This window comes from Leiobunum rupestre, chromosome 7, assembly GCF_980474605.1.
Source record: "Leiobunum rupestre chromosome 7, qqLeiRupe1.1.hap1, whole genome shotgun sequence".
NCBI classification, from domain to species: Eukaryota; Metazoa; Arthropoda; class Arachnida; order Opiliones; family Sclerosomatidae; genus Leiobunum; species Leiobunum rupestre.
In genome coordinates this window covers 21,387,404-21,415,037 of record NC_143390.1, presented here as the reverse complement: position 1 = coordinate 21,415,037, position 27,634 = coordinate 21,387,404, and the positions used below count along the sequence as shown (strand labels likewise).

Below are 27,634 nucleotides of genomic sequence, written 5' to 3'. Positions count from 1 at the left end.
ATAAAATTGTACTTTTATTGGTTAACTATTGTTTAAAGGCTAAAATACGAGATTTTCCTACTTTGTCAAACTCATCTGCTAGTATAGCCAAGCCCATAAGACGGGAGTACTTCTCATGCCTGTGATTCCAGATTACAAGTCTACATAGCATACCTAAATTTTTATCGCAAAAGCTTTGAAATCTATAGAAAATGTGTGCGGTATGAAAATGTTGGAAAACGATTCTCGAAATTTGTTCTGACGATGCCATCACTTAACAATACTGTTAAAGGCTACGAGTATACAATAAATGTAAGCTTTTAATGCCAGGTTACTTAATTAGAATAATTAATATAAATATTGTTTGTTTTCCAAAATTAGTAACTAAAATCAAATATTTTTAATCAAATGTTCAATTAATATCAAAATTAAATAAATATCAATTATTTTGAAACAAAAAAATTTAATAATTATTATTTTTTTATATTTTTATATTTAAATTTAAAATTTTATGATAATATAATTATATTATACCAAGTATTTCATAATAAATGATATATGATGATATTAAATGATGATAAGTCTAGTTTGGCGCTCTTAAAGATTAGTTTTAAGATAACGCCAAGGAGGCTATTAAAATATAGTTTGAATGGCTTAAATGTAAGATTCAATTAATAAAATAATATTTAACTAGTCTTTAAGTAGGCGCCTGTCGGTTTTCTTTAATTAAATACCTTTTCTTAAAAAGAGGTAATTCCATTTTATTATCTCAGAGCGCTCTGAGGTCCACTTTTCGTTATCCACTAATTTTACTTTTTATAAACAGTGTAGCTCAGAGGGTTCTTAGTGCTTGGAGAGCGGTAAATGGAAATTGTGTTAATATTGGGACGATCATGTTTCGTTTTTTCCTATATATTGCTTCAAAAATGCAAATACATTATTTTTAGCACTTTAATTGTGGTCAAATACTTTAGACTAGCTTCGAATAATTTACATTTTCAAACACTTAAATTATTTAATTTGTTTATCCCTTGCATCATTGCTTCCAAATCGAAGCGTTATATAGTCTTTGCTTCCCCCCCCCCCCCAAGAGTAAAGCCAAAGACTATATAAGCTGTAAGAATTTATATAGTCTTTGAGTAAAGCTAAGGTAAAGCAGACGATAAGTTGAGGTACAGGTACTTGCTGAGAAATAAACAGAAATCCGGTCTTTAACCCAAAATCTTTGTTTTAAAGCGTGGAAATAATACAAAGGAAATATAATAGAGGAATAGTTTAGGGTTGAAATTATCTCGTCGTTATAAACCTATGATTTTTGTGCGATAAACTTCCGGTTAATAATTTTTCAATAGGCAAGGCTTATGTATAATTATACGCGTTTTAACGTACGTTACCGAAAGTGAGTAGGCCTAACGTATTTCCCTTGATTTTTGGGCCAAATAGAGAGTTTCTCCGAAAAAGAGTACTTTATAGGCTTCCTATAGAACTTACTCTGATATGGTATAACATGACCAGTTATAATTTCACGAAGATCCACAACAATTGCTTGCTTAGAATTGGTTAGGTCAAGTTTTCGCTGAGACTTTGCTGAAATAACATAACTAATGAGCGCATGTGAAACTAAGTTTTAAGGTTTCATAGTTTTTATTTTATTATTATGTAGAACTCTGATACTACATCTACCAATTTAATGGAAACATGCGCGTGCCCTCCAAGCTTTTCTGTCATCACATATTTTTATTTTATTGGTATCGGTTTTGGTTTAAGCCGATATTGGTTGATACTGATATTAGAAAAATATGCTGATATATCGGTGCATCCCTACCAGAAAGGGGCTTATTGTAGAGGATAATGTTTTGGTAATATAGCCTTAATGCTTGTGTCACGCTGCTCAATATAAAATGAGAGTTTGACAAAATTCTGAAGCTCCAATAAATTAAATGAATTTCCCAGTTTGCATTCACTGAGTTTGCCAGCTTATTGTATTGCTTTTGGCTTTTAATTAAGCTAAAATTGTTAACTTACCCCCTCTTGTGTTCAATAAACTTGGTATCCATGTAATCTTTTTCATTTTTTAGATGATCACTCCACTGAATATTGCGAAGAGCAGTACAAAAATAGCAGAAAATCAATTGCCAAATAAATGAACAAATTAACTCGCCTCTCAAAAATTGTCTTACGTGACCAATCTTTTTTACGGATGGTCAATGAAGTGGAAAGACTTACTTAAACTAAGTTTTACTAATAATAATAATAAAAGCTTTATTTGGATATTCTCATCAGTGTACACTGTTTAATGTGCTAGTCCGTTAATTAAAATTAAATTAAATTACATATTCATTTCCAAAAAATGTTTTTTCAACCTATTTTTAAAAATCTTAAAAGAGTTCTCCATTTCTGTCTAAGGAATTCCAGAGGCTAATTCCATTTACTCTGAAACTTTTATTGCTGTATTTGTTAATCTTGCTTTGAGCATTAAAGTTAGTCTCTCTGGCTCCTGTATTATAGACAAGAGTTTTGAACATACGTTGTTTTGAAAATATCTAAGATATACTTTGGGTAATTTTGGTGATATATTTTATGGATAATATTTAGAGTATAGCATTTTGCTCTTTGGGAAAGGGTCATCCAGTCTAAATTGTTGCGGGCTTCTGTGGCTGACAAATTTACTGATTCGTGCAGTGTTGGACCCAGTATTATTGTAGAATAAATATATCTGCATAGAAATGGTTTAAACAGCCATAATTTCTGTTTGATTTTGTTAAACAAATAATCTACCAATCAACCAGAGGTGTCTACCCTACCCTCTTAAATTTTGTTTAAAGGGTAGCTTGGGGCCAAAAAGCTGACTTTCAAATTATTTTTAATGAACAAAATATAGTTTTGGAGATATTTGTTACCAAATTTGGCCACAAATAATAAAAAATAACCTGTTAAGTCCAATATTCATATCTTTTGATATAATATAAATACAAAGTGGTTAATATAAATAATTTTTTGTGGTCTATGTACCTTTAATTTTGAATACTCAGATTGAATTATGTTTTTAAATGTTTTTATTTTTATTCCCCATCTGCGATTTACCAGAAAATGTCAAATATATAATATTTTTAGTTTTTGAGTCCTAGCTACAATTCAGGGTTTTTCCTTTGTAAATACTACTATTTTCGTGAAGATGTCTTTAAGAACAGTTGTGGTCATTTTGCACCAATTATAACAGCAATCAGATTATTCAGTAGGTTTATCATTATAGAGGGTGTCTGAATTTGCTCTGAAAAGGCATCTTTCTCAAAAACTTTAATATAGACACTTGAAATTTGTAGGATTTGCATAAAAAGTTAGAAATACTTTGGAATAATAATCATTGTATTGAAATTTTTTAATTTTCACCAATAGGTTTTAGACAAAGTTTCAACGAGAAAGTTTTAGAGCGTACTCAAAAAGATAGAAATAAATTTAGTTCTGTACAGAAAAATAACAAATTGGTATTGTGAGGCAATAGGTTATAAAAACTTAACTTTTTCAACCATACAAAAATCTTTTAGTATTCAAAAGAAAAATATAAATTTAGAGGTAAGGCTGAATAATTACTCCATTGGATGCAATACAAGTATCAGCACAATGACGCATTTCTTGAAATGATCGCTGCACCATATCTAGAGTGATTAATCGGAAACCTTCAATGATACACTGCTGTAACTCGTCAATGCTAGTCACTGGCATCTGGTAGATTTGTGATTTTATGAAAGCCCATAGGAAAATTTTAAACGGTGTTAGGTCTGGAGACCTTGGAGGCCAACGGTGAGAGAACTCTGCGGCAAGATACACCACAACAGCCTGAGGTTGATGTGGTGGCGTTCTGTCGTGTTGGAACCATAGATGATAACTGGGATTTCTCTTAAGATACCTAACACTAAGCATTACCATTAGCTTCACCGATAAATAATTGCACCATTAATGCTAGCTGCTCACTGGAATATACAGGCATGATTCGACTTGAAGAAAAACTTGAGAATAATTTCTAGTACAAAATGCACCACTTTGGTATTAAATACTAAATTTAAATCTGTCATTTGCCAGATAAAATTAGTACAAGTTATCTTTCACAGGTTCTACACTCCGGCACAGCAGATGAGGTGACTGGAGACCAAAAGTCTTGCCAAGCTATGGCTGATTTGTTTTTACCCAAAATTTTTACCATGTACATAAGATCCCGATGTATCCAACAATGCTAAGCAATATATTTTGCTTAAAATTGTGTTTCTTTTCATTATTTCGAGCAATTATGGTTGGTTTTCACAAGTGCCCAAAAATTGTGTTTTTACTTCGCTAAGCAAAACATTTTTATCAGTAAAAAAAACCTTGTGATGTAACCTAATGGAAATAAAGGACTATGAATGTAAAAAGCCAATGCAGTAAAGGTGATATAACTTTGCCATAATTATGTCTTTTAAGGTTACACCAGATAAACTGTAGAGCGTAGTTGTAGTGTAGACAATAATCAGTTTTTAAAAGTTTTTTTGGCACATTACTAATTTTTTCTTCTACTGGCCAAATTCAATGAAATCCATTAATAGTTTGGATAATTAGGTAGTGCCAGTATAATACATAAAATTATCCTGCATTTTATTAAATTATTTGGAATTACACCATTAGTAAAATTATTTTGTTTGGAATTTTTATCCATAGATAAATAATAATAAAAGCATATTTATTTAGGATATAAAAGATTAGCTGTGGCTAGTTAACACATTGGTCCTCACAAATTAAATTAAAAAAAAATCAATTTAGATATTCTAAAGCTTTCAAATAATCGAAACAATAATAATAATAATAATATGGTCTTTATTAAGGGATATCCCCTTCAGCAAAGCTGATTTTCAAGGGGTCCCAGTTAAAATATACAAAGTCTGTAGATAACAAGACAGAGAATTAAAAACAATAAATTAGTTAAGTCCTACAATTATATGCAGATGAAAATTAAATTAATTAGTTAAAACCGTTTTTGCGGATGGCATTTTGAATTCACGAGTATTAGTCTTAGCCAAGAAGGGGGCAGAGGCTGGGTTCTTTGGTCCTGAACCTGCCGTTCCTATCCCCTCTAGCATAGTTCGCGGCCTTATCTCTAACTCCATGACTGACCGTCAACTCAAGCTTTGGCTTGAGATGGATGGCCAAAGGCAGGCTAAAGAGTTTATCTCGGGCCCCTCTAGGCAGAGAGCTAAGGAGCTGCTCTCGCTTTCCAAATCTAATATCAGGTTGGTCATTGGCCTACTAACAGGTCACTGTCTCCTTAACAGACATCTTCACCTGATTGGAATCAGTGATGATCCAATCTGTAGGGCATGTCAGGCTGAGGAGGAAACCGCCTCTCATGTGCTTTGTAGGTGCGATTACTACGCGGCCCAAAGATTCGAGCATCTTGGTATGCATCAACTGGAAACTTCTGATTTCTATAATATGCCGGCCAAGAGGATTCTCCGTTTTGTGTCGGATATTGGACTTTTTAAGTCTTAAGGTTCGGGTTTTGCACAATGGACCTCTGGTCGACGTGCGCGAAAGGGCATTCCCAAAGCCCTTCACCCCGTCATCAATAATAATAATAATAATTAGTCATAGTACGTATAGAGAAGGGAAGATTGTTCCACAGTTTTATGCCTCTGCATTTGATTGATAGAGTAATAATAATAATAATAATCAGCTAGGCTAATACCCAAGGCACCACCTTAGGCCTAAGTCATCTTGCGACTTTTAAAGCCTTTAATTCAGGTGGCCGGGTTACAATGCGTAGGAGGGTGGTGGCAAGCCCTGCAAGCCATGCGAGCCAACAGCTCCCTACACAAACTATTGCCGTTAACCTCAACAAGTTTTTATGGAAGGGGAAACCGAAGATCTCGGGGGAAAACCCCTTAAACCAGTGGGGAGAGAACTTGTAAACTCAACGCAGAAGGAGTTGTTCCGAGTTTTCACCAAGTGCCACAAGCTGGGATCGAACCCGGCTCCTCTTGCTGCGAGGCGAAAGTGCTAACCACTCCGCCACCCCACTTGCAAGATGGGCTTCGTTGATGTAAATTGAGAAAAGTAGGGAGCCCAGGATACTTCCCTGAGGTACTCCATACCTGGTAGATAGGCTTGTAGATGAGTGGTTGCCGATATCAACCTTTTGCGTTCTGCCACTGAGATACATATTGAACCATGAAAGAGCGTCATCAGAGAGGTCCAATAGTTTAAGGTCTTTTAATAGGATTGAATGATCGACAGTGTCGAACGCTTTCTATGAATACCACAGCCTAGAGATTATGGTTTATAGTAGGAAGACGGCACAAGTGATTGTGGAGTGGCCAGGTCAAAAGCCGGATTGGTATTTGTACAAGTATTTGTTTGTAGTTAGGTACGGTATTAGCTGGTCATGCGCAGCCCATTCCAGGGTCTTAGAAGCACAAGGTGGGATTGCAATCGGTCAGTAGTTGTCTGGATTAGTGGGGTCCCCACTTTTGTAGATAGGGATAACACGTCCACATTTCCATTCTTCAGGGTAAGTAGAAGTAGAGAAAGAGTGATTTATAATGGTTTGTAGGTATGGTGCAAGGACAGGGCCTTTAGGATTTTAGGTGGAATCAGGTCAGGGCCAGGGGCCTTCTTTGAGCAAATACGTTTTAATAGCTTTACCATTGAAGGCAGGTCTATTTCAGAAAAAGATAATCTTTCTGTCAAAAGATAACGCTTAGTAGTCGATCTGATAGAGACGCAATTAAAATTAGCTGGTAGATGTTCATTTAGACATTTTATTAGTTTTGAAAAGTTTGAATTTAGAGAAAGGCAGTGCTTTTATATCGGACGGAAGAAATATTGAAATAATATTTTCAATAAGATGAGTTGTAAGTAAGTTAGTATATAGTGTCCCCTACGAAAACCATTTTGGTACAAATTGATATTACAATTATTATCGATGCAGGGCCGGATTAAGACCTTGTGGGGCCCTAGGCCCAAGCTAATTCTGTGGCCCCCTTTCAGTGGCGAGCGATACAATTTCAACGTAGACTTTGTGGATATTTTAGTGACGTTAATAAATGATTGCTTAACATGGTATCAAAAAATGTGGACACATACCAAAATTACGCCAAGAAAAAAAAATGTGAAAAGTAAATGATGAAATTTTTGTACTTTTATTTTTTTCGAAACCTCCTGGTGCCCCTTGGGTAATCCGGCCCTGTATCTAAGAAATCAGTCAAAGGCAGATAACTCAAAAGACAGAAATTTGTCGATAATTATCTGGATCCTTTTCTTCCCCTTTCTTATAAAGAGGAACCACTTTCGCAGTCTTTATAGTAAGTCCGGAAAAGTGGAAGTTTTGATAGAATAATTGATAATATTACACAAAGGTTGAGCTATTTAATTTTTAATGAATTCCGCATCCACTCCTGTGGCTTTTGAAAGACAAATTTTATCCATATACTTTTTAATGGTACCAATATTAACAAACTAGATTAAATTGAATTCCACTAGTATTTCTAACTTCGTAATATTTTTCTTTGAAGCTTTCCCATGATATATAATTGATAAGAAACACCCTCATACTCCAGAACAATATTCCGGTTCTTCTTCTTTTTTCCTTTTATACTTTCATTTTTTAAACTACATGTTTCTGTCGAATTTTTGGTCATCGCAAATCTTTTAGCAAAGAAATTTGCTTTAGCCTTCCTTACTTCATTTACAACCGAAATATTCTGAAGTTTTCAATATGATAAGCACCATTTGGACCGGAGATTCTTCTTGAATGAAGATTACATTACGTATAGCAATCAAATACAAAATATCCGAAGTTATCCATGGCGTCATATTTCTATGCACCCGTCTTTTTATCAATGGGGCAAAAATATCCAGGGCATTCAAGATCAAAGAACCAAGTTTTTGGCATGATGATGTAGAAACATCAGTGGCGAAAAGCAAACCATTTGTAATAATGTTCTCACAAACATTTAATGTAAAACGAAAAATATCAAACTTATGATAACGTCTGGTAGTTACAAAGTGTGTTTTAGATTTGGAGCATTTATGCTTTCGAAAACAAATAATTAGGTTGTGGTCCAAAAAAACAATATTATGATTTTCATGTGAAATAATATATGATGGATGGGTAGTATAAATATGATCAATTAGAGTATTTGATTTTGGCCGAGTAACTTTAGTTACGATTTGATGTAAATCTTCCAAGATTTCTTTTAGACATTTCGTGGCAGAAGAAAAACTTTTAGTTAAAAGATTACAATTAAAATCACCAAGTAAAATTAGCTCGTAGTGATTTAGAAGGATCTGATCAATGATCATTTTTAGATTTGACATTCTTTTGTAATCTCTGTCCGGGCTACAGTAAAAACAGCTAATTTATGCCTTTAAAGGAAATATCAACCCATATCGAGTCATCATCTTCATTTTGATCATTAATAGAGAGTGGAAGATCAAGGTAGTAATAGATAAGTATGCCCCCACCTCTATCTTATCTTTTCGATATGAGCCAAATCCTGGAATGTTTATCAAGGAATCAGGTTTGTATCTACATAATCGAGTTTCAGAAATCAAGAGTAGGATTAAAATAATTACTCGGTTCGTTTAGTCAAACTTCATCTACGGCTATAGATGGTTTCCTGTTTCCCCGATGTCTTTGAATGTTATAGGGATATGGCCAATTTGTTTGGTCAAGGATTTCATCATCTTGGTTTAGTAACGAATCTATTATAAAAGACAATTTCCAATTTGATCCCTGAGTTCCAGCAGAGATCGTTATAAAAAAGTGGGCGCTTTCGCTAGATTTCTCTGAATGGATATTTAATTTCCATTCTGATTTTTTTTGTAATATTATGACTTGATAAATGCATCCTAGGAAACTGGAATTTTTGATATTTTAACCCCATAAAACTTCTATAAATAAATTATTTAATCCTATAATTATCCTATAATTTTGGAATTTTTATAATATAATTTCAATGTATTTTGAGGGCTTTTGGTTAGGAGCTCTGTTATTCCACATTTTCTTCCACCGACTGCACTTACTTTAATCAGATGTCGCCTATGAGCATTCAATGCGTTTACTTCAACCAATAATATTTCAAAAAACAAGAAAGTGCCGGTATAGTTAGTTTTGGTAATATTTGAGATGGTACAAAAAGACTTCATTGCGGCTGTCTAGTCAGCCTTACCCAAAGGTCCGAGAAAGCAATTCAATAAAGGTTCCCTTGTTCAGAATTACTTTTTCTGTATTAGAAATGCAAAACATTTTAGACAATAAGATTAAAAGGGAAAAAGTAGTGGGGGTGAAGCGCCCGCTACCCCCCATGGGTGCCCCTGGATATATACTAAAACTTCTGTTACTAAAAACCAAGAGATATACTCATATGGCTCGACATATATAAAAATACGATTTCAAGAATACAATAAAGTGAGATGAGGTCATCTGCTATTTCAAATCTAAGGTCTAGATTTCCAAGATCGTATGCCAAGGAAATTTATTTATTTTGCCATAGACATATGTTTGATAAATTTTACCATTTTCATGGGTAATTACTAAATCTTTGTGGCTGTAAACCTGAAAATATCAAGAAAATTTGGGTAAAAAGAAACCTTGAGAAATCAGGGAAACATTTTGTCGTAAGTTGTATGTGCCCTGTATTAAGATCTTTAAGGAACTTTCAAGAAAGACCTAGTTGATTTCAAATACGCCATTCAGTCATAACTTTGGCTTCAAAACGAGTTCCTACTGAATAACATATTTTAAATTGACTATAGGGTTCCCTGAAAGTCCCTTTAATTGGATAGGACTTTTGAATCTTGAACTAATCTAACATACTGTAATCATTTAGAAGTGCATATTTTACATATGAAACGGAACAAAATGAAATGTAGGTTGGCAGATATACAAGATGAACAAAACGTGGCTTAACCAAAGTTGTTTTTAAAAGTCAAAAACTAAGAAACACTCATGCATGTTTGATAAATATATATTTTTTTATTCTAGTTTATCTTTTCATATAGAAACATTGAATTTAAAACTTAAAACTGAAGTATTTAGGAGTAAAAAGGTTTAGCTGTTTGCTATATATATTTAAATTAAGAAACGAGATTAAGTGACAGGGTTTTTATGTGTGCACTGATCTACCCTTTTGTAGCAGGTGGAAGGAGTCATAGTGATAGATACAAACATTGTACTTTTTGTCGGATCTTTCTGCAGTTTCACAGTACTGGGTCTGACTTTTGAAACCCATTTGTGTAAATTTTTTTTAACATAACTGCTTATTAACTGATTTCAAATTTTTAAAAACCAAAAGGTATGTTGCTCTAGCTGTGGTAGATCGTTTTAAGGTATAATCATAATAAAAATGTGTCATACTTATGTTTAATTAATTTAACATGCCACTGCTAATCACTAGCAGATAATTTCTTTCTATTATATAACCATAGGTACAAAGCACAGTGCTTCATAAACTTTTCTTGGGTCATATATGACAAAAAATGTTTAATTTTTTGTAAACTTGCATTTACTTGCTCATTCACTTGAGTATTCAGGGATACAAATTCAGTACACTCCGATAAATTGTAACCCACAGAGCAGCCTAAGGAATAATAAAAAATTAGTTGGTATCACCAGACTATATCGAACCGGCTAGGGACAAGGATATGAGCTTCATATAGCGGACATCATATAGAGTTTAATACTGAAACAACACTTCATTGTTCAAAACACATTTTTAGTGTGTTGAGCACTTTTGGTGTTACAGTGTATGAAACCCAAATTTAGACCTTTTAGTCGCTATTTCCCAAAATTATAATCTCATTCATTTGTCCAGCCTTTCAGTTTTAACAATAAAGAGTGAGAGAAGGGAGAGAAAAGCTTTGACCATATAGTTATTATAAAAAAAACTAAAATTAGTATGTAGAGAGAGGAGCAGGCAACAAGCGTAGATTTAAGGTAAATCAGTGCTACAGACGCTGCAGTGGATTTTATTACTTTCTTTAAAACATTTGGTCAAAACTTACCAACATGGTTTTTCCAATGCAGTCTGTCTATTAAAAATCTGGTATCTTTGAATTGCATAGGGCTCCTGTTCAATGAAAATGCATGCAGCTTGCACGCATGGTCATACACCACCACATCTGGAGCTAATAATAACCAAATAAAAAAAGTGCAAAAACACAACCAGAGTCAAACAGTATCCAGGGTATAGATAAAACAACTACGTATATAGGGACACCTAGTGGCAAAGTTTACATAGTGCATCCATTTTTATTTTTAACAGATCCCGTGTGCTGCCTTTGGGCACTGAAATTGTGGAGTCACTTTTAAAATAAGGATTAATTAATTCTATTGATATATATAGTTTTTTATCTATGATCTACGGTCTAGCTATTGAAAAAAATAATTAAAAGGAGTTTTCAGAGTATTATTTAATTTTTCAGGAAAACAAAATTGTTTTTGGTGATTGGAAAGGCAATTTTTGTTTAAATCTTTCAAACCGTTTCCGAGTGGCAATAAAATATCTAAACCTAAACATTAAATAATTTTCCATCCTGTTTTTTTTTGCTTGAGCATGCATTACTAACTGAAAATCTGGAAATTTCTGGAGGTGTTGTTGGTAGATATAATAAAATTGTTTTGTGCTTTCAATACAACGCCGAGTAATTTTGATGTAAAAAAAAACGTATCAATGGTTTTTAAAGTAAATTTAAATTTCCATAGACTTAAAGAGACATGCCCCTTACTGCCTGAAATTTCACTACATAGTTGTGGTTCACATTTTTACAATGGAAGCTGGCCGCAATGCTTTACAGCCATGCAGTCAATTTACAGTGAGACAGAAAAGAAAATAACATTGTAGTTACAAATAAATTAAAGTACCTTTTTGGAATCTAGTTGTTAATATTGTAAAAGGTACATCTACCGATTCTGCTAAGGCCATTATTTGGTATCCATAACAAACACCTAGAAATGATTGAAACTAATTAGCATGTTATACAAGTCATATCATACATCATAAGACTATAATATTGTCCACCTAAGCAAAGGTCTAGCACAACAGTCCCCTTGTTACCAGCATTGTCTATGCAATAAATTAAGCAGATCTAATTGGGATAGGTGCACCATCTTCATGAAATAAAATTTTCTATTCCAGATGTATTCTGTTACCGGGTTAGTTTGAGACTGATAAGTACCATAAAACAGGTTTAAGTCTCAAATATTAAAATAACAACCTTCAGAATGAGAACTATTATCAATGTAATGTACCGATTCAATAATTTATTACTAGTTTGCAAAGGTATACTTTTAACGTTGGAAGCATTTCAATTTTCAATAACACGACTACTCTGCTTAAAAACAGGTGAGTGCTGAATTTTTTTTGCATCGCATATTACTGGGATTATACACAGCGGACAAATGTGCATTCATTAAGCATTGTGCGAAATACTTTTGGGAAATGCCTAGTTGATGACTACACCACTAGGAGGTAGATAATACCTAGCACTTATTATTATTATTATTATTATTGAGTGGGGTGGCAAGCCAAAACACTTCGACCTAAGGTCCATTGTGCATCCCCAAACTGGGTGACCTAAATAAGTCCTATTGCCGACACAAAGTTTAAAATCTGCCTGGTCGAGATGTAAGAGACGTCATACGTCTCCAACCAATGCATACCCAAATGCTCAAACCTCTGGGCTGCATAGTAATCGCAGCTACAGAGTACATGTGAGGCAGTTTCCTCCTCAGCTAGACAAGCTCTGCAAACCGGGTCATCACTGACCCCAATGAGAGTTAAATGTCTGTTTAGATGGCAGTGGCCTGTAAGTAGGCCAATAACGATCCTAATACTAGCCCTAGGGAGCGAGAGTAATTCTCTGGCTCTCTCCCTAGAAGGGCCAAGAGTAAACTCTTTGGCCTGCCTTTGACCCTCAATCTCAGACCATTGTCTGAGTTGACGATCTGACATAAACTTGGAGATCAAGCCGCGCACAAGTCCCCGGCCCTTTCGTTCCCCAGATGCCCCTTAAGCCCAGGAACCCAACAAAGTTGAACTTTATTGTGCAACCCTAGAGCACAGAGGAGATCTAAGCAGCTAAGAACCAGTTTAGAAAGAATACTATACTGGCTGAGAGCTCTAAGAGCGGCCTGGCTATCCGAATAAATCACCAGACCACAGCTGCATAAGACAGGATAGGTCTGATGATCATGGTGTACAGCCAGTACACAGCTCTGGGGCTTAGGCCCCAGGTCTTGCTAACTGTACTTCTGGTTCTCCAAAATAACATTTTGCCCTTCTTGACTATATAGTCAAGGTGTGGCTTCCACACTTAATAAATGCTTAGACCTTTCCTTAGGCTTATGCATATTTCTAACCCGATCATTTTAAAAAACAAAAATTAATTAACTAACCATGGCCACAATAAAGCGTGAAAACACCTGGCAAAAGCTTTGGATGTTTATTGAATTTTTTTTCACAACCTTCGGATCGTCTGGTGTGTTTATCAGCTTCATAATATCCTCGTTCCCTAACTTTGGGCAACGATGGGAAAAAAGATAAACTATCTTCATATTCACGAGCTGGTTCCGTCGAAGTCTGAACAATTTGGTTAGAACTTTGAAAGGGGGCACCGGAAAATTTTAATATTAACTGCAATATACTACTCATATTATCGGGAAAATTTTCACCTGGTACATCAATTATTATTTTATATAATAGAGGGCATTTTAACATTAAATAGGACATAGCGGTTATATTTTTTTTAATGGGTTCTCCTGAAATTGATTGGTTTAAAATTTCAATTAATGGGGCAAAAAAAGGAATTGAGGCACAAATTGGTGAAGTTAGAGATAAAGTTTGAAGCAGGTTTGAGTAAATGGGGGGACAGCAAATATTTTCAGGATTGACAATTGCTACAATAAAATCTTTAACAATTTTTCCCTCTTCAAAGATTTCCAGGCTAGATAGAAGTTTAGCGTATTCCTCTTGAGATATTTTATTTGAGTTGGTAGATAAAGAAAAGTTCGACAGCAATTTCCTGGTTTTTGACGATTTTATAATAACTCGGTCTGTAAACCTAGTATAAAATTATAAAAAGTGAAATTACATAAAAGTCAAAGTCACAAAGAACCAGTCACCACTGTAGGGGAAAGAAACCATAAATGTACATAGATTATGTAACAAAAAAAAGATGTGAAAGTAAAAGAGTTAAAAGCATACCATTAATTTTGCTATAGATTATGTAAGTCATGCACTTGCTGCGAGGCGAGTGCTCATTATGATGTTAGTGCCTTTTGTATATGAACCTCACTTTAATAATTAACATATACACTCAAGGAATAATCGAAGTACGAACAAAAAAATTTAGGAAATTAGTAGAAATAAAAGGAAATTATAGGAACTACGCCAGCAAAAACAGAATTAATAAAATACAAGAAGTCAGCCTAAAAAGAAATTAGCTATATAGATACATATGCATACATACATACATATTGTGAGATCAATGACGGCTTTCATTTTCTATACTATTCTAGAGAAAGGAAAAACAACTTATCTTTCTTGAGGTTTTGTCACTTTTTGATTTTGGGTTGATAGAAACTCTTCCCATCTCAACATTTTTTTTTGGAAACACACAGATGTGCCGTCGCAAAGGATAATGTTTGGCTGGTCTAAACATTTGTCACATTTAAAACCGGTGGTGAAATCTATATCAATTAAATCTAAAAATGCATCCCATGCATATCGATATTTTTGATACGATATATTTTCTGTGTGTCCATGAAGCTTGAGAAAACGGCAATATATCGCATGTGAGGAGTAAAGGGCCAGTCTAGGTCAAAGTACAGATTATTTTACTTTAGTATTTCATAACCAACTGGAATATTCGGAATACTTTTTACAAGAAAGATTAGGTTTAGGTTAAGTGGCACCCCCAAAATTCATTAATAACGAGGTATACACCAAGTTCAAGCTGTTTAAACTTACTTTCCACATTCAAACTCATCCAAATAATGACGCAATACCAGGTGACTAATAAGGAATGTTCCCATATTTAATACGGCATAATCACTACCGTCAAATATGTGATTAAAGTTGCATTTAGAACAAGTAAAAGATGGAACTAAAAAAAAACATGTATTCAAGAGAAAATTCAAATTATTTTAGAGGGCAACAAAAGTGGTGTTGAATTTGGTGAGGAAGACTAGTAAGCAAAGAGGGTTTATCACTTGTTTTCAACTACGCTTTGGAGCTAGAAGAATCTTGCACGGCACCAGAGTGGTCCTCATTTGAAATATATAATTATTATAGTCCAAGAATTAACGTTAGCAGTACCCTGTTAACTTGCATCACATTCAAAATTTAAAACCAGCTTTGTCTTTCCACAGCTAACACACGCTGTGTCATACAATGGCTAGCTGTGACAGGTTTTCGCCCTACACCCCAGGCAGATAATATCTTCCAAAGAGATTTAAGGGAGAGGCTATAGTTGCGACTGAATATTCTCAGTTAACGTTAATTCATTCTTGCTATAATGTTTTAAGAGCTGGCAAATACAAACACAATACAACCTCTAGATATTATTGCAAGTCAACTAATAGTCTTGCAGAAAAAAAAGGAAAAGCATTCAAACCAATTTCATTCCCCTTAAAGGGACTTTCAAGAGACTCTCTAGTCAATTTAAAATACGTCATTCGGTCGCCGTTCATTGTGAAGCCGAAGTTACAACTGAATGACGTTTTTCATATTGACTAGGTCTTTCTTGAAAGTCCCTTTAAAGAATGTTATTTTATACATACCATAGCAATTTTTTACCACAGTCAATAAGTAAAGTTTCACTACTTTTCTTCCATAGAAGAATTCGAAACTTTCTGTAGAGATAAGAGTTATTTACATAATTAATTCTGTGTAAATTTTTTGAAAAGATTCCATAAAATCATAAGTCTATAATAATCGCCTTTGGATAAAATTGTTAAAGCTTAGTCAAATCGATTAACAACAGATTTCAATCGTGGAACGGAATGTTGTAAGTTCAAATCCCAGCCCAGACGCAGCAGTAAATTTATCATTTTAATTTTTTTAAAGTTACATAAAACTTATTTTTTTGATAAAAAAATTATTATATTTATGTACATTAAAATGTGTTCAAAAATCTTATCAGTTCTCTCTAATTACAATTTTTGTTTCTTTAATAAAAATGTTCAGTCCTGCCGTCCAGGATTCGAACCCACACAATTCCTTTGAAGAAGATCTTATACATTATATGACTACAATGTGCAACGGGATATGTAGACACCTGCTGAAGTATTGATAAACTTATCTTCAGAGCTGATTCAATAGTTTATGGGGAATCGTTTGAGACTTTTAACATGGTGGGTATTGGATTTTTCATACATCCCCACAAAAAGGAACATTATAGACTTCTCATAAAATGAGTTGTACAATACAAATATATTCGTAAGGAATAGTAAATATGTAAAGAATTATATATACCATTAAATTCAAAGCCACAATTACAAATGGATGAATGTGGGAAAATGACTATATCATCTTTTTCTATGGCTTCATAAAAGGAAATGCCTTTTCTAAATATTTCTTGGTCACCAACTGTTGGTTTGTATGATATTGACCTAAAAGAAACTGCCTTTCGTCTATAAGTTTCATTTGTACGAATTTCTTGGCTGTCCATTTCGTTTTCAAAAAAGTCAATGCAAACTTCATTTTCATCTTCAATGAGTTTTTTTAAGCAATTCACATGATGGCATGAGTTTTTTGCAAAGCTGCATGTCAAGCATAGTAGTTGATGGTCTTTTATTTTTATGGCAGAAAAACTGTTCTTTTCCATCTCTATACAAATTCCATGGCAAAAAGGTATTTGAAATACTCTTGGGAATGTATCCTAAAAAGATAATTTACTCATAATTACACGAAATAAATGTTTATTCAATAGAATAAAAATGTGATACATCCACCTCGTTAAGTCAAATGACAAAACCATGAGGTTTAGCAATTTGGTAATGTAATTAATCATATTGAAAACCACTAATTTTAAAAAATTAATTAATTAATACCACTATTTTACAGTAAAAACAGATGAATTCTAGAACCACTACGTGCGTAGCCACTCAGTGTCTAATGTCATCCTCAGGCTGATTTTGTTGTTGCAGCACCCCATGGTAACACAAGTTATAATACCTTTCCATTCCTGTGACTTTCCATTTAAATCCATTCCCATATTATCATTCCTGCCTATTTCCATTCCATTCCCATATTATCATTCCTGCCTATTTCCATTCCATTCCCATATTATCATTCATGCCTATTTCCATTCCATTCCCATATTAAAATTCCTTCCGATTACCATTCCATTCCCAAAACTCTCAAAGCAAATAATTTCGAACATTACAATAACACCAAGAATACACTCAATAACAAAATTCATAAAATAATTATATCTCGGTTGGACAATCACGTAGTGCATTATGTATATAAAATGGGGAAAAATCCATTCCCATCCATTCCTGAGGCGAAAACTTTCATTCCCATTTAAGTTTGGTTTTTCATCCTTTCCATTACCGAAAAATAAATATCAACCCTTTTCCCATTCATTCACGTAAACGGTAAAAAAAAACGTTTCCATGCAGCTGTCTAAAGGTAACCCAAGCAAAAAGGTTGACTTTGTTAACTACACATCTTATCTACAAGAAAACACAGAAACTTAAACATTTGATTTGTTGCTTTCTAAATATTTCGTACAATTAACTAAATTTATGCCAGATATCTAAAACAAGCAAAATTTAACTAAACCAATAATTAAATTTGAAATTACCTCAATAGTTGCTTCACTTAAATCATGGTCACCTAATGAAAAATAAATCTTTAGTTTGAGCAACCCTGTCGAGTAGTTAAAAGAAAGAAATCATGCAATATGTACATAGTTAAATATATACAGATAGACATCCAAATAGATACGAAACCAGCTGTAAAAATCTCTGTTGACCATATTTCGTTGATAAAATACAACTTTCTTATGGAAGAATTTCACATGCTTGTCTAATGGCAAAAGTAACATAATAATAATAAGTATGACACATCCTTTTCTCCCAAAGCTTAACTATTTAATGATAGTCTGTCTCGGCAATGACCATTTAAATCAGTAAATCCAGATCTTCCTGTGAGTTGAATCTCAACACATTTTAAACACAATTTTTGTTTCTGAAGGTAGTTTTGTTCAAATTTGAGACCTAAACGCGTTTTTTGCTCGTATATAATGCCATAAAAATCAAATTTCTGGTTTAGAATCTGCAACCACCCTATGACAGACTATAATTAACCAACATTCTTCAGTGTCATACATATGGTTATTGTGTTACTTATGCTAATGAGTAGAATGAAAGATCACTATGGGTATCTGCATCAATTTATCCATATTCAATCATAAGTATAGATCCATAGTCTATAGCCCTGGTACATTACTGTTATATCAAAAGTACCAGAATATATTCTGGACTTATTTGAAAAAAATGTACATCATAAGTACAGTACTCGTGAGAAACTGACTAACTTATCTCTGGCCCCTAAGGTCAATAAATTCAGTAAGCAAAATCTGAGTGTCTCTGGGGTAAAATATTGGAATGAACTGCCCAGAGATTTAAAAAATAGTCAATCATTAGGGAGTTTTCATCAGAATGCTAAAGACTACGTAATTGGACAATTTTATCATTTTTGGTATATCTCTTAGATTTAATTTAATTTTAATGTAATGGATCCCTCTGTAAAAAAGTTTTTTTTAACTTGGTAGGATTTATCCAATAAAAGCTTATTTTATTATTATTATTATTATTATTATTATTATTATTATTAAAAAAGGGGTTGAACCACATCACAAATCTCAGTCAATTTTAAAATAACAGAAAGGGTAAGTGGTAATTTCCAGGCTGTGACAGCCAGTTTTATTGTCAACAAGTTGGAATCATTAACCAGAGATATATAACTTTACAAAATTTACTGTTTCTAATTTATAAAGTGTTATGCTTTATAATTCTCCTACTTTGGTTTTATATGTTTTAGTTTGGGCATTTATTTGGCAGTTGACCTATAAAGCAAGGTTCGATGAGCATGTGATACCGAAAAGCCAATACAAGTATTTTTAGCAACGCCTTTAAATTAGGGGGAAATGTTGGTTACTCAACATGTTTCAATTTTGATGCTAGTGACATCTTATGGTACTATAGCCTCGAAACAAGAAGCCAACACTTGTTTAAGGTACAAAACTAGCTACAATGAATAAATGTTGCCTAAGAGGGGTTATTTCGATTTTTGAAAACTAAATTTAAAATAATTGGGGTGAAAAGTAGTTCAATAAAACCTACAAGGTGTTTCAGTTCCAAAAACAATTCTGTCAATATTAATCATACCAAAATCTATTATTGAAATCTATTACAGGGTGATCAGGGGAATGCTTTGAAAAATATATGAAAAATAGATGGAAATTATAGGAAAATATAGAAGTAAAAACAATGGTATGTTCTACTACTTTACTCTATTGGCTGATGCGAAATTATGTGACAAAAAAATTTCATATTTAAATAACCATGGTTATTTAAATATGAAATTTTTTTGTCACATAATTTCGCATCAGCCAATAGAGTAAAGTAGTAGAAATGTAATGTTATGTAGTTGGTGGTGTCAACTAAAAGAATTTATAGGACAACATTGGAAATATAGGAAGTCTGCACCCTGCTATTACATTTACTTTTGACGAATATTCAGGTGAAATTTAATTCCTTCAATAACATAAGTTAACAAGTCACATATTGAAGAACTAGTTTTTGTATAATGTAGATTAAACAGTTCCAGTCACTATCTTTATAGCAACTGAGAAAACATAATAGGTTACATGCATGTAGATCTTATGTATGTTCACTTACCAATATTTGTATCAGACAATGATAAAAAATCACTAGGGTCCAAGCCTTCTGTTTTCAAAAACATCAATACGAATTGTTCCGCAGCTGAAGCATGTATACAATAGCACACTTGATTTACAAATTCTAAAAATGTAAGGCGTACATTTAAGAGTGCTCATTAATATAGTGATATTAATTATAATCTTAGGTCCTAGTATTTTTGTAAATTTGCGGTTAGTCTTGTTATTTTTTAGAACATTTTTATTTCAATGTGCTTTTTATGAATATCAAAATAGATCGGCAATTAGATATAATTTTAGGAAATTAAATTACATCAAGAGCACTTCAAGTTTGAAACTACTTGAGATATTGAGTTTCAGAGGTGTAGATTTAGGTTTAAGTTCTTGGTTCAAATTATAAATTTAAAAATGATAAATACATTTTTACAAAGGGGCAATCATAATTTGTAGGTTTGCCAACAATCACACAAACTATCAATCAATTAACCAAAAATCGTTAAAACTTTAGTAAATTATATAAATTATATTTCAGGTAATTGGTTCACTATGTACCCTCGAAAAACGTTCAACAGTCCAACTAGCATGTTTCAAGTTTCAAGTTTATTTACCCAGAAAAAGAAAAGTGTTCATCACACCAGGCTTAAGCAGTATTTCAGTCATAATATGACAGTGGGATATAAATTTATCCCGCAGTATGAAGTATTTCTTAGGATTAAAATAATACCAAAACCAACTTTGATGAAAAGGGGTTCATGAAAGGAGAACAATTGCCTGATTAACCTTCCCCTGCAAGCGCCCATGGATAAATCATCAAATTAAATGCTTATTATGTGAAGAATAGCTCCCACCCTGTGAAAATGAGCAGTTTCAAATCTTATCAAACAAAAATAAATGTTAATCTTGTGCTAAAACATGTATGAGGAACTTAATTGTTACCTGAAAATGAACAGTTTGGCTCTGAAGAAGTGCCAAAAATCAGCTGATCTTCTTTGTTCATACACGAACACTGCAGTACTAACATGCAACCATCTGTAAACCTTTTTGGAACTACTTGTATGAAAACTGGAGTTTCCTAATATATAAAGTTTTTAATTAACATGAAAATTTGAAAATGATTTTCCTCTTTAATTTTCAAAATAAAAAGCAAGATAAGCATATTTATTAGAAAGAAACGTAACTTTTAAGAATAAAAATAGATTTATTGGAACATCTTATAAGTGTACAACTTCTTTACATAATAAATAAAAGTGCGGCATGTTAATTGATTAAAAATGAAGAAACATTTTTAAACGTACTTTTAAAGTTCTTAGTTTTTTATCAAAATCTAACAAAATAAACCAATTATGTTCATTTGAACATGGCATCATTGCATTGTTTTGCGAAATTTCCAATTTGTAGGCTGTTACATCATCAACCTAAAACCAAATAAGATTATATTAATTCGTTATTAAAATTATGTATGCGTGGGATGAAAGATTTTTTTTAACTCTCTTTGATCATGGCAGCAATGGTAAGTGCAACTTCCATGTTAACATGTTTTCAATCAGTGACTGAATAATAGCTCTACGTTCAACAATAGTGGGGAAGGAGATATAGATGACCAGCTCTGCTCTTAAACTATTTTATAATCTAGTAGGTGGAATAAAAGAAACTGAATGCAGTGGATACAGTAGAAAATCTACCCAGGGAATTGGGGGTGGGGGGGCGCTTAGGGGCCAACTACTCTAGTACCAAGTTATAAGAGCACTTCTTGGGTCATTTAATGGTAAGTCATTGATTACTCTAACAATTTAGTGACATGTATAATAAGAATAATTAGCTAGGCTAATACCCTAGGCACCACCACAGGCCCAAGTGAGCTTGTGACTTTTAATGCCTTATTTACCAGTGGCTGGGTTACAATGTGTAGGAGGGTTGTGACATGCCCTTCCTGCCACGCAAGCTAGCCGACAGCTCCCTACAATTGCTAAATTATTACTGTTAACTTCAGCAAGTTTTTATGGGAAGGGGAAACCATAGTACTTGGGGTAAAACCCCTTCAACGCACAAGGAGTGGTTCCCATGTTTTCACCTAGTGTCACAAACTAGCATCGAACCCGGGCTCCTACTATTGCGAGGCAAGAGTGCTAACCACTCTGCTACCCCACCTAATAATAATAAAAATAATAAGCTACTTCATAACCTGCATTGCAACAGGTCAGAGGCCCTTTCACAGCAATACAGGATAATTATAATGTCACATAGGAGGGGGGGGGGACAGTAGTGCACAAGGTGCATTTTTTTCTTGTTTGCCATAATGTTTATTAGTTAATTGTTTCTATCTTGATTTTTCTTTAGACGAATCCAGCATTCACCAAAAGTGTACCAATTATTTTATAGTAAGCTATAAGTAATGCCTGTTTCAGCAGCATAGGATCTTCAAAGGGTTTTCTTCCTATAAGTTGCTCACCAATAATACTAGATAAAACCCTTAAATTTGCTAAACCATCATCCAAATAATTTCTATATAATTAATAATAATAATAATAATAATGCGCTTCATAAAGAACATGGATGCTATTGGTTATTTTATTACATTATCTTTTAAGTGTTTTTTTCATTAAACAGTAATTATTTTCAGAAATAATAATAACAGTGGCATAGCCAGTAACCGGTCAAGGGGAGGGGGTTGATGTATGTGAATGTTAAGAGGGGGGTCAAGAAGGGGTGAAAATTTAGTACAGTCAAAGGTAGGCACAGGGTTGGTGTTCAAACCTCCCTTGTCTACGCCACTGTGTAGGAATGTGGTTGTAGTTGGCCTAAGAAATTGATAAAAGTAAATTTGAATTTTCTTACATATAATACTTCACTGTTATCAGAACATGGTTGAATAATTTCTTGATTCAATGCATCAACTCTCTCATCCATATCCATTCCATGTTCAATATTTGAGTGTAGCCTATAATAATGTGCAAAAGTTATTATTTTAAATAACACAGCCTCAACATAGGGGAAACCGCAAACAATTCTTTCGTGGGAGCTACTTAAACTAAATTAACAAAAATTCCAAGAAATTTGTGCCTAAACAATTCTTCTGCCTCCCCCTTACATGAAACGCATGCACTTTTTCATAAATGTTTTTTTTAATTTCAAACTAATTAAAAATGACTGGCAGAAAGGCAGCTAGTACTGTAAGAAGTGTAACACTGTATCTCCCAAATAGATTTGGTACATACTGTGTTACACTTCTTACTTCTCAGCTATCAGCTAAGCTAATACCTAAGGCACCACCTTAGGCCTAAGTCATCAAGCGACTTTTAAAGCCATTAATTCCGGTGGCCAGGTTGCAATGCGTAGGATAGTGGTGGCAAGCCCTTCATGCCACGCGAGCCAACAGCTCCCTACACTAACTATTACCGCTTAAGAATAGTGAGTAGGATAAATTATTTCAAAAAGTGAATCCATTCAGACCCGTCAAATAAATATGTCACTTAAAAAAAAAGTTTTGAGAACCCAAACATCACAAAAATAAAGCAGCACACAAATACGTTAAGGCGAAACCCTGCAAAAATGGTTTATTTTGTCATTTTATAATCCAATTTATAGGTGTTCAAATTAAGGTAGAGTCATTTTGTTTTCTGAAACGTGAAATAAAATATGTGCCTCACTGATTTTTGATTAATTATTTTTTTAAACTATCTCAAACATGGGTGTACCGCTTAAAATTGACATTTTTCCAATTTCATACGGATAACTTTATTAGAAAACTGTATAAGACAGAAGGATGCATGCAATTCGTTTTGTGAAATAGTTATAGACCAGGTTTCACAGTAATTTGATTTTTAAATTTTTAGGGGAATTTGGTTACCGTTTTGTTTTTAGAATCACCTTAAAATTTCCTGTTAAGCTTTCAGCCCTTCTAAAAGCAACCATAGCTAATTTTTTAATTTACAATCCAGATAGTTAGATACCATTACTGCGTGAAACTAAAGAAAAATTAATTTCTAAATTGAAACACTGTTGCCATATAGTGCTTTTATTAAATACATAGAAAATTAGGATTTTTTCCCCTCTAATTAAAAATTGCCAGCTTCTTCTGTTTGAGTTTAAAAAATGTATTCTTCCCAATTTCTTAGGCATTCAATTATCACTCACGAAAAAATGGAGGGAAGGATCTTTCATTTTTAGTAGGGACCAACCGTCCTCAAACAAAAACCTTAACCCCGAAAAATGGTCAACCTAGATTTAATTTCTGATTGTCGGGGTCAGAGATCTCCATACAAACAATAAGTGAATAATTCTACCTAATTTAGCATATGGTTTTGCACATTACTTTTGTGAAAAAGATGATTGGCTCTGATCTGATGGCACTTCGGTTTTTTTATTTAATCCAGTTCTTTTTACACACTGCTTTTTCCTTGGCATCAAAGATCTATGAGTGTGTTCAGAAACATCCTCACTTTGCGAGGCCATAGCTTTTGAAGGATAAATTTTCCATCGTTTTGACATCTCTGTAATTAAAACAAAAGAATATGAATACTTGAAGTCAAAAGTAATTGTACACTTGTTAATCAAGAATAAATTCATATATTTTGAAGAAATTAGGGATTTTTTTAAAAATACTGCAAGTGGAATTTAAAAAAAAAAGATTTTCTCCACTTACACAGATTTCTGCTCAATCAGTTTGTCTTAATATAATGTTATTCTAGAAACCATTTTGCTTGGGTATAATAACGGTGAAAATATTTTAAATAGACTATTACACATTAAAATATTTAATATGTCACACACAACATGTTTCAACACGCACTTGCGTCATCTTCAGGTGTTCAAATGATGTTTTTACAAATGAGCTGCCACCAACATGGGATACAAGCTTTTTAACATAGACAATCTATATAATTTTTAACAAAGAAAGAACTTGGGCCTTCTCCCCTATTAATCGCAAAATTATTTTTCTTAAGTTTCTCGGTTTCCAACGACTTTCGTATATTTAACTTAGCAGAAGTTGTAATTTCTGCTAGAACTTCTACGTCGTCAAAGTCATAGCTATCTTTACATTCTTTAACGTGAAAGTAAAAAATTGTTTTATGGTTTCTCTTCAGACCAACATCAACCTTATGTTCCTTTACTCTGAATCTCAAATTTCTTTTTGTTTGACCAACATACACCATTCTGAAACTACACTGAATTTGAAATATTTTATTGTGTAATAGTCGATTACAAATATTTTTCCATACCTCAAGATGGTTAAATTAATAACTAAATTATCATAGGAAACTAATCAAGTTATCATAGGAAACTAATCAAGTTATCATAGGAAACTAATCAAGTTATCATAGGAAACTAATCAAGTTATCATAGGAAACTAATCAAGTTATCATAGGAAACTAATCAAGTTGCCATATGAAACTAATCAAGTTGCCATATGAAACTAATCAAGTTGCCATATGAAACTAATCAAGTTGCCATATGAAACTAATCAAGTTGCCATATGAAACTAATCAAGTTGCCATATGAAACTAATCAAGTTGCCATATGAAACTAATCAAGTTGCCATATGAAACTAATTATCATATAAAACTACTAATTAAATTATCGTATAAAACTACTAATTAAATTATCGCATAAAACTACTAATTAAATTATCGTATAAAACTACTAATTAAATTATCGTATAAAACTACTAATTAAATTATCGCATAAAACTACTAATTAAATTATCGTATAAAACTACTAATTAAATTATCGTATAAAACTACTAATTAAATTATCGCATAAAACTACTAATTAAATTATCGTATAAAACTACTAATTAAATTATCGTATAAAACTACTAATTAAATTATCGTACAAAACTACTAATTAAATTATCGTATAAAACTACTAATTAAATTATCGTATAAAACTACTAATTAAGTTATCGTATAAGTTATCGCACGCCTAAAGCTCTAAAGTATTTTAATTCTGACAAAAGGCGATGCCCATCACGTCAGAGTAAAAGAGAAGGTCAGTTTAGAGCTAGCCTAGATATTTCTGAAGTTCACGTGTGAAGTTTACGCGGTTTGGCCGGTGTTCCGGGAGAGAGTCCCAGTCCTTGATGGAGGAGAGAACAAATGCATGCTTCCGAAGACTGTTAGGGTGCTGCATTTTCTCTAACCTAACAGTGTTTTTATTTTAAATTCAATACCTTTACCGGAGTTTAAAAACATCATAACTCGGTTTCTAACATTTCCATCAGGTTCCTCTCTAGAGAATGTGCTGTATAAACTACCATAATTTGCTAATTAAGTTATCACGTGAAACTGCTAATTAAGTTATCGCATTAAACTACCAATTAAGTTATCGCATTAAACTACCAATTAAGTTATCGCATTAAACTACCAATTAAGTTATCGCATTAAACTACCAATTAAGTTATCGCATTAAACTACCAATTAAGTTATCGCATTAAACTACCAATTAAGTTATCGCATTAAACTACCAATTAAGTTATCGCATTAAACTACCAATTAAGTTATCGCATTAAACTACCAATTAAGTTATCGCATTAAACTACCAATTAAGTTATCGCATTAAACTACCAATTAAGTTATCGCATTAAACTACCAATTAGGTTATAGCATTAAACTACCAATTAAGTTATCGCATTAAACTACCAATTAAGTTATCGCATTAAACTACTAATTAAGTTATCGCATTAAACTACCAATTAAGTTATCACATTAAACTACTAATTAAGTTATCGCATTAAACTACTAATTAAGTAATCGCATTAATCTACTAATTAAGTTACCGAATTAGACTACTAATTAAGTTATCGCATTAGACTACTAATTAAGTTATCGTTCGGTCAAGAAGGTTTAGATTTAGCTCAGGCCATTGGCCGTCGTTGAAAGGACGTCACCGGTGAGCCGCATTCGGTTCAGTTCCTTCTCCAACGAATCGCAATCGCGATTCAGCTGGGCAACGCGGCATCAATTTTAAACACCTTTCCTCCAGGGGCTTCCCTAAAGGATTACCTCTATTCTTTGTACATATTTACGAAATAAAGTATAAAATAGTTATCACATTAATGTGATAACTTAATTCGTAGTTTAAACTACTAATTGACCGATTTCAAAATTATGTTTTTACACGTGACAGAACCTTTACATTGTAAGGTATAGCAGGTTTTTTTACCTGCTTTTATACCCTAACATGGCGGTGTATTTCCACGCGCAAAATTAATTTTAAGATCCCTTAATTAAGTTATAATATTAAACCATGGTGAAACACTTTTCCTTCATGTTCCTCTCTGGAGAATGCGCTGCATAAACTACCGTAATTTGTTAACCTAGATGTATCTATTTCTGTTAATGAAATATGCTTGATTAATAACCATGTTTTAAAAATAGGGTTTGCAGATAGAATCAAAAACCGTTTCTAATTTTTACAGACTACTTACTTATCTAGTTCTAGTACCAATTTATATCTTTTAAGCCTTGGTTCACGAACGATTGCTAATTTACTATCGACAACCCGGCCGAGTTCGAGATTAAAATATAATTAATACAAATCATTTTAATTCAAAGTTAATTTTTTAATTAATTATTTAGTATAAATTTATAATTAAGTTTATAATCAAAGATAATAATTAAAACGTAACTAAAATATAAAATAACTTACTTGCGTAAACGGTAGAAGCTCGTGTAGAAGTAAAAGCAGACGCTTGAAAGCTTCCCTAAAAACTCATTTG

The 27,634-nt window shown here is 33.0% G+C and overlaps 2 protein-coding genes and 1 long non-coding RNA gene across 3 annotated transcripts; 1 reads left to right on the top strand and 2 right to left on the bottom strand.

Annotated features, from left to right (window-relative positions):
• The first annotated feature begins 3,164 nt into the window (after positions 1–3,164).
• Positions 3,165–4,390, top strand: LOC149935120 (uncharacterized). Its single transcript, XR_016472252.1, has 2 exons — positions 3,165–4,023; positions 4,089–4,390. It is a non-coding gene; the product is annotated as an uncharacterized LOC149935120 (long non-coding RNA).
• Positions 4,391–10,043: 5,653 nt separating this feature from the next.
• Positions 10,044–14,387, bottom strand: LOC149935119 (uncharacterized). Its single transcript, XM_090153912.1, has 5 exons — positions 14,098–14,387; positions 13,403–14,028; positions 11,870–11,953; positions 11,011–11,133; positions 10,044–10,586 (listed from the first exon to the last, which is right to left on the bottom strand). The coding sequence occupies exons 1-5, from the start codon at positions 14,148–14,150 to the stop codon at positions 10,393–10,395; spliced, it is 1,080 nt and encodes a 359-aa protein (XP_090010038.1). The 5' UTR covers positions 14,151–14,387; the 3' UTR covers positions 10,044–10,392.
• Positions 14,388–14,460: 73 nt separating this feature from the next.
• On the bottom strand, positions 14,461–27,524 carry LOC149935118 (uncharacterized). The gene is made up of 11 exons (XM_090153550.1): positions 27,344–27,524; positions 24,230–24,407; positions 22,753–22,855; positions 21,213–21,332; positions 20,854–20,989; positions 19,919–20,041; positions 16,765–16,887; positions 16,482–16,715; positions 15,788–15,859; positions 14,976–15,111; positions 14,461–14,820 (listed from the first exon to the last, which is right to left on the bottom strand). Exons 2-11 carry the CDS (start codon positions 24,403–24,405, stop codon positions 14,541–14,543), a joined length of 1,503 nt encoding a protein of 500 aa, XP_090009676.1. The 5' UTR covers positions 24,406–24,407; positions 27,344–27,524; the 3' UTR covers positions 14,461–14,540.
• Between the last annotated feature and the right edge of the window lie 110 nt (positions 27,525–27,634).

What these genes read in the sequence shown, in the direction of transcription:
- LOC149935119 (XM_090153912.1), bottom strand. Translation starts at nt 14,150, where the DNA reads ATGGTTTCTTTCCCCTACAGTGGTGACTGGTTCTTTGTGACTTTGACT. An exon ending in TTTGTGACTTTGACTTTTAT is followed by an intron (nt 14,029 to 14,097) that starts GTAATTTCACTT and finishes GTCAAAAACCAG; the next exon opens with GAAATTGCTGTCGAACTTTT. An exon ending in GCATTGGAAAAACCATGTTG is followed by an intron (nt 10,587 to 11,010) that starts GTAAGTTTTGAC and finishes ATTATTCCTTAG; the next exon opens with GCTGCTCTGTGGGTTACAAT.
- LOC149935118 (XM_090153550.1), bottom strand. Translation starts at nt 24,405, where the DNA reads ATGTCAAAACGATGGAAAATTTATCCTTCAAAAGCTATGGCCTCGCAA. An exon ending in ATAACAGTGAAGTATTATAT is followed by an intron (nt 21,333 to 22,752) that starts GTAAGAAAATTC and finishes ATTTGGTTTTAG; the next exon opens with GTTGATGATGTAACAGCCTA. An exon ending in ATTGTCTGATACAAATATTG is followed by an intron (nt 16,888 to 19,918) that starts GTAAGTGAACAT and finishes TTATCTTTTTAG; the next exon opens with GATACATTCCCAAGAGTATT.